At 42.7% G+C, this 7,535-nt stretch overlaps 1 protein-coding gene across 2 annotated transcripts; it reads left to right on the top strand.

Annotated features, from left to right (window-relative positions):
- The first annotated feature begins 262 nt into the window (after positions 1-262).
- LOC122691397 (14-3-3 protein beta/alpha-like) lies at positions 263-4,880 on the top strand. 2 transcript variants are annotated; one of them, XM_043897966.1, is made up of 2 exons: positions 263-760; positions 2,661-4,880. In XM_043897966.1, the coding sequence occupies exons 1-2, from the start codon at positions 346-348 to the stop codon at positions 2,984-2,986; spliced, it is 741 nt and encodes a 246-aa protein (XP_043753901.1). In that variant the 5' UTR covers positions 263-345; the 3' UTR covers positions 2,987-4,880. The 2 variants fall into 2 exon arrangements, with proteins under 2 accessions (XP_043753901.1, XP_043753902.1); XM_043897967.1 differs by lacking the exon at positions 263-760 and adding an exon at positions 816-1,310 and having other exon boundaries at positions 2,660-4,880.
- Positions 4,881-7,535: the final 2,655 nt, after the last annotated feature.

The raw sequence follows: 7,535 nt of genomic DNA, 5'->3' as shown, positions 1-7,535 counted from the left end.
ATGAAAATCTGATATGTTCTGATAAAATGCTGTCAGTTATAATTTGAGTTATCATATTAAAGTGTTTCAAATCACAGCAATGACCAGATTTACTTTGTCAATTTCAATTTAATCAGATTTTCAACATGCCTTCTGTGGTTTCACACTGATGCCTTTGCAAAAATACTGCTACTTCCAGATATACGGAAAAGCCGCAGCCGCCGATTCCGGAGCCGGGGTAGCTGCCGCCGCCGCCGCCTCTGCAGCCGCCGCCGCCACCGGAGGAGTGGGCTTGGGAAGGACGTGGTCACCGCGCCCGGAGCTCCGCTCGCAAGGTTCTCTGCTCCCTGCAGTCCTCCCACGGGAATGACCATGGATAAAAGTGAACTGGTACAGAAAGCCAAGCTCGCCGAGCAGGCCGAGCGCTATAATGACATGGCTGCGGCCATGAAGGCGGTCACGGAGCAGGGGCATGAGCTTTCCAACGAGGAGAGAAACCTGCTGTCGGTCGCCTACAAGAATGTGGTCGGTGCCCGCCGTTCGTCCTGGCGTGTCATCTCCAGCATCGAACAGAAAACTGAGCAGAACGAGAAGAAGCAGCAGATGGGCAAAGAGTACCGCGAGAAGATCGAGGTCGAGCTGCAGGACATCTGCAACGACGTGCTGGAGCTGTTGGATAAATACCTTATTCCCAATGCTACACAGCCAGAAAGTAAGGTGTTCTACTTGAAAATGAAAGGCAATTATTTTAGATATCTTTCTGAGGTGGCATCTGGAGACAATAAACAAACCACTGGGCAGAGCGGCTGTAGCCTGTGAGCTGCGAGATCCAGGGACAGAGTCTCAGCCTCGCTGTTGCCGCCCAGAGACTGCTGATCCCCGTCCGTCCGTCGCCACCTACTCCGGACACAGAACATCCAGTCATGGATAAAAACGAGCTGGTACAGAAGGCCAAACTGGCTGAGCAGGCTGAGCGATATGATGACATGGCAGCCTGCATGAAGTCTGTAACTGAGCAAGGAGCTGAATTATCCAATGAGGAGAGGAATCTTCTCTCAGTTGCTTATAAAAATGTTGTAGGAGCCCGTAGGTCATCTTGGAAGGTCGTCTCCAGTATTGAGCAAAAGACGGAAGGTGCTGAGAAAAAACAGCAGATGGCTCGAGAATACAGAGAGAAAATAGAGACCGAGCTAAGAGATATCTGCAATGATGTACTGTCTCTTTTGGAAAAGTTCTTGATCCCCAATGCTTCACAAGCAGAGAGCAAAGTCTTCTACTTGAAAATGAAAGGAGACTACTACCGCTACTTGGCTGAGGTTGCGGCTGGTGATGACAAGAAAGGGATTGTGGATCAGTCACAGCAAGCATACCAAGAAGCTTTTGAAATCAGCAAAAAGGAAATGCAACCAACACATCCTATCAGACTGGGTCTGGCCCTTAACTTCTCTGTGTTCTATTATGAGATTCTGAACTCCCCTGAGAAAGCCTGCTCTCTTACAAAGACAGCATTTGATGAAGCCATTGCTGAACTTGATACATTAAGTGAAGAGTCATACAAAGACAGCACGCTAATAATGCAGTTACTGAGAGATAATTTGACATTGTGGACATCGGATACCCAAGGAGACGAAGCTGAAGCAGGAGAAGGAGGGGAAAATTAACCGGCCTTCCAACTTTTGTCTGCCTCATTCTAAAATTTACACAGTAGACCATTTGTCATCCATGCTGTCCCACAAATAGTTTTTTGTTTATGATTTATGACAGGTTTATGTTACTTCTGTTTGAATTTCTATATTTCCCATGTGGTTTTTATGTTTAATATTAGGGGAGTAGAGCCAGTTAACATTTAGGGAGTTATCTGTTTTCATCTTGAGGTGGCCAATATGGGGATGTGGAATTTTTATACAAGTTATAAAGGTTTGGCATAGTACTTTTGGTACATTGTGGCTTCACAAGGGCCAGTGTTAAAACTGCTTCCATGTCTAAGCAAAGAAAACTGCCTGCATATTGGTATGTCCTGGTGGGGAATAAAAGGGATAATTGGTTCCAGTCACAGGTGGTGTTGTGGGTACTTCTTAGGTTTGGAGCACTTACAAAGCTGTAGTAGAAATGGATATCCCATGGATATTGCATGTTAAACCATGTGTTATCTGTGGAATACTCAGACGCAGTGTGCACACTGTTGACTGCAGCTACAGAAGTGTTCCTTTAGTTGTGACCCAATTTACTCTGGATAAGGGCAGAAACGGTTCACATTCCATTATTTGTAAAGTTACCTGCTGTTTGCTTTCATTATTTTTGCTACACTCATTTTATTTGTATTTAAATGTTTTAGGCAACCTAAGAACAAATGTACAAGTAAAGATGCAGTAAAAATGAATTGCTTGATATTCATTACTTCATGTATATCAAGCACAGCAGTAAAACAAAAACCCATGTATTTAACTTTTTTTAGTTTTTTTTTTTGCTTTTGTGATTTTTTTTTTTTTGATACTTGCCTAACATGCATGTGCTGTAAAAAATAGTTAACAGGGAAATAACTTGAGATGATGGCTAGCTTTGTTTAATGTCTTATGAGATTTTCATGAACAATCCAAGCATAATTGTTAAGAACACGTGTATTAAGTTCATGTAAGTGGAATAAAAGTTTTATGAATGGACTTTTCAAAAAAAAAAATAAAATAAACAAACCACTGTGTCGAACTCCCAGCAGGCTTACCAAGAAGCATTTGAAATTAGTAAGAAAGAAATGCAGCCTACACACCCCATTCGACTGGGCCTGGCACTTAATTTCTCCGTCTTTTATTATGAGATTCTAAACTCTCCTGAAAAGGCTTGCAGCCTGGCAAAAACAGCGTTTGATGAGGCGATTGCTGAGTTGGACACGCTGAACGAAGAGTCCTACAAAGACAGCACCCTGATCATGCAGCTGCTGAGGGACAATCTCACTCTGTGGATGTCAGAAAACCAGGGAGACGAAGGAGATGCTGGGGAGGGAGAGAACTAATGTCTACCGTGCTTCGTGATCTCTTCAGTGTCACTCTGTACCCTCCACATATATCCCTTTGTGCGATAAAAAAAAAAAAAAAAAAAGAAACGTACGTCGACTTTCAATTTTTCACAGCCTCAGCCTAGCAAAAATGGTCCATGGGATGAACAGCTGGTATTTGTATCTAAAATTCAGATTGGTCACATAAATGCCACGGCATTCTGAAGTTTTGATTTTGATTAACATTGACAGGATTACTATGTGTTTCATTAAAAAAAAAAACAAAAAACTGAACACTGTGATTATGGGGTTTTGTAATTCAGCAGAACTCTTACTGCTAGAAAAAAAAATAGACCTGAATTATGTGTAACTTTTTGGAAAGTTAAATTTGATTCAAAACAGTTGTCCCTGAAATACAGTTCCATTGTAAAGTTGTACAGAAAGTTATAGATTCTATTGTGACACTGGGACTTGGAGTGGGTCACCTCTCGTTTGGCATTCGAGTTTTACAGTAATTTCTAGTGATTCTGCCCATTCTGATCAGGGCTTTTAGACACTTGGTATGTCGGGGCTTGTTGCCACTGAAAAGTTCGTGACCACAGATGGCCACAGTGTCTTCCTCCATGGAAACTCGAAGCCAGAAATGAACATTCCTGGCGGCAGATAACTGGGTTATGACAGCATGCAAAGGTCCAGTGCTCATAGACCACCTGTGACTCCAGCCCCTTCCCCTATATAGCAGCATGTTTGCTGATTGGCAGCTTGTGCTTAGGTAGTGGAATCTGTTTTCCCTGTAACCATGAGCTCAAGATGGGAAAAAAAAAGCCGTGTATCTTATGAATGGCCTTATCTGTTTCCTGGGTAATACCTTTAAGAATAATGTTCTGCAGAGATTGTCTTTCACTTGAGGAGTTAAGTACTCAGTGTTTGGGTTCTTCCTAGCTCGGGGCTTTAAAATTTTGAAATCTAAACATTCTTTCCCACAGTCCTTTTTGACTGTTAACTTTAGTCTTCTCTAAATTTCTGTCCTGCTTCCGTACATTTTTTTCTTTGTGCATTCTCTCTCTTTGCCTTTTGTTCATGATTTAGTACTAGATGGGCAGGGACAGGGGGCCCACAGGGGGGTGAGGGATGTTGGCGAGCACTTTGGTGAGCCAGCCTTGCTTCAGAGAGTTGAAAAGAGCTTGCCACGTTTCAGCTCTGTCTTCTTCCAGTTCTCAGCACGGTGGTTGCTCTTCAGTCACACCAAGACCTGACTCCAAAAAGTATTTTTAAATACCCATGGTTTCTCTTTATATTGCAGCCAACCCTGATAATGCTTGTTAGCACCTGTCACCAGCTCTCCCAAGGGTACCCATCCCGTCAAGTTCACAGACAAATGTCAGGGAAGTTGCATGAACACAGCGATGGGGAGAGTCAGGAATAGCCCGGCCTACCAGTCTCAGTCTCCACCTTCCTCCCCGAACATTCCACGTAGCCGTAGTGTCCCATCTGTTTGTCCATCTGCTGAAATAAGAAAAGAAACATTCATGCACTGATTTCAAACAAACCAAAAGGAAAAAAAAAAAAAAACAAAAACCTCTCTCCTTTCTAGCTGAACAAAAATGTGCAGTTAATACTTGCCGCTTGAAAATGCAGTAGTGAATGTGGAACGAGCCTGTCTGTATATCTGGTAGCTCTCTTGCTTTGTTTTTCCTCACCAGTATTCTGCCTCACGTTTGCTTCTGTGATGGTTATATTGCCTAGCAAGCACACCCGTGGTTGTGAAAATAGTATAGCAAAAAAGAAAAAACCCCGGTTATTGATGTACTAGATTTGTGTATGTCTTTTAAACAGTTCTAGTTTCCACCTTACACGGAATAATCAGGAAAAGTGTAAAAACTTAAAAGTGAAATAAAAATTTTATCAGTTAGTTGGCTGATGCAAAAAAAAAAAAAAAAAAAAAGATAAACGGAAAAGACTTTTCTAAGCTTACCCATAAACAATTTTTTTGTTTGTTTGTTATCTGGTAAGCTGGTACCAGATTGGAATTTAGTCTCCTCTCTAGGTTAAGAGAACACACTTTTCTTAGAATGCGGCTTTCAATCACAGATTATCAATTTCTTTACCTTTCAGTGATTTATCTTTGTTTTTATAATTTTTTTTTTTTTTTTACACTTCGGTAAAGTAAATAACCATTGTTTACGATTATGGTACATGTAGGATGGAGCAAGCTTTCCCCACTCCTACAAATTCTCTTAACCCCTCATATTCTTCTGATGGGACCAAGGTCTCACTTCCCTCCAGAGGGACAATCCAAGCTTTTTTATCAGCTGATCTGCCCCTGATATCAGAGTCAATTTGAGCACTGTTTGGTCTATAATTTAGGCATGAAACTATGACTACCTAAAGGAAAGATGACTTTTTGATGCAGGATGGCCATGATAGTCCTTGGACTTCAGAGAAAATTGGTTAAAATGAAACTTTTCTTCCCCCCCCCCCCTTGGAAACTGCAAAGCTGGTTCTTTTAGCATATGCAATTGAAAACATCTAGGTTGTTAGGTCAGTTTTCATTCCAGTCCCAAAGAAAGGCAATGACAAAGAATGTTCAAACTGCTGCACAGTTGCACTCATCTCACACACTAGTAAAGTAATGCTCAAAATTCTCCAAGCCAGGCTTCAACAATACATGTGCTGTGAGCTTCCAGATGTTCAAGCTGGATTTAGAAAAGGCAGGGGAACCAGAGATCAAATTGCCAACACCCACTGGATCAAGGAAAAAGCAAGAGAGTACCAGAGAAACACCTATTTCTGCTTTATTGACTGTGCCAAAGCCTTTGACGGCAGGTATCACAATAAACCGGGGAAAATTCTGAAAGAGCTGGCAATACCAGCCCACCTGACCTGCCTCTTGAGAAACCTGTATGCAGCTCAGGAAGAAACAGAACTGGACCTGGAACAACAGACTGGTTCCAAACAGGAAAAGGAGTATGTCAAGGCTGCATATTGTCACCTTGCTTATTTAACTTATATGCAGAGTACATCGTGAGAAATGCCGGGCTGGATGAAGCACAAGCTGGAATCGAAACTGCCAGGAGAAATATCCATAACGTCAGATAGGCAGATGACACCACCCTTATGGCAGAAAGGGAAGAAGAACTATAGAGCCTCTTGACGAGAGGGAAAGCGGAGAGTGTAAAAGCTACCTTAAAGCTCAACATTTAGAAAACGAAGATCATTGTATCTGGCCTCATCACTTCATGGCAAATAGATGGGCAAGCAGTGGAAACAGTGGCAGACTTTATTTTGGGGGGCTCGGAAATCACTGCAGATGGTGACTGCAGGCATGAAATTAAAAGATGCTTGCTACTGCTGCTGCTAAGTCACTTCAGTCATGTCTGACTCTGTGCGACCCCACAGGTGGCAGCCCACCTGGCTCCCCCATCCCTGGGATTCGCCAGGCAAGAACACTGGAGTGGGTTGCCATTTCCTTCTCCACTGCAGGAAGGTGAAAAGTGAAAGTGAAGTTGGTCAGTCGTGTCCGACTCTTAGCGACCCCATGGACTGCAACCTACCAGGCTAGTCTCTCCATGGGATTTTCCAGGCAAGGGTACTGGAGTGGGTTGGCATTGCCCTCTCCGAAAAGATGCTTTACGGCTTGTGCCTTAGCCAGACTACTTTGGGTTAGAGGGCGTTTTTGAGGAGATCGAGTGGGGAGCAAATCAGAAGGCTGTTGTAGGTGTCCTGGTATACGATCTCAGGACCTGAACAAGGATGGCAGTGGGGATGGAGAGAAGGAGCTGCAACGGAGAAAGATTTTAGTGGATATGACTTCACAGCTCAGTAGTTAATTATAGACAGGGGAAATATGAGCAAGAGGCAAAGAATGACGGCAGGCTTCTGGTCTAAGGAACTGACAGCAAAGCCTGGAACCATACTTGCGTGGTTGAGATTCAATCAATGAGTAACTTGTGCTCAAGCAACTTTCTCCAAGGGGAGTAATTCCACCATTAAACTGTAGAAATACTGTTCCTGGGCCCTCATACGTGCAAGTCCCCAAGCACTTGGCATTTCATGAGAATGACGATCGCTCTTTATCTGGTCATCCAGGAAGGCTGTGGGTTTAGGAACGAGGATGGGCTTGTTTTAAATAAAGGGTGTTGAGAGCCTTGCAGGATCTTGGGCAATCAAATAGCTTCCTGAGCACTGACATTTATTTCTTAATTTTTAAATTTACAATTCATCCAAATCTTGCAGTCCAAAGCAAACAAACAAACAAACAAAACATGTGAAAACATCACAGAAAAATAATATCTGAAAATATCTGATCGCCTTGTGATTCGTAGGGGATAAGCCTAAACTGCCCTTGAAATTGAGGGACTAGTGAATATTGGCCCTCAGATCTCATCATAATCAACGATGAGCAACTTTTGAAGAATTGCCAGAAGTATTTTCAAGTTCGCTGACTTCTCCTGAAGTCAAGATTGCTAGCTGTGATGATTTAAAAATCACTAATTGATAAACACCAATACAATTAGTTAACATCCACATAGCCAATGTCTACGGAGCCAGGCATAACAGAGTCTAC

Source organism: Cervus elaphus, unplaced genomic scaffold (genome assembly GCF_910594005.1).
Source record: "Cervus elaphus unplaced genomic scaffold, mCerEla1.1, whole genome shotgun sequence".
Lineage (NCBI taxonomy): Eukaryota > Metazoa > Chordata > Mammalia > Artiodactyla > Cervidae > Cervus > Cervus elaphus.
Note: the sequence above shows the minus strand (reverse complement) of the source record. Positions and strands in the feature narration are given on the sequence as shown.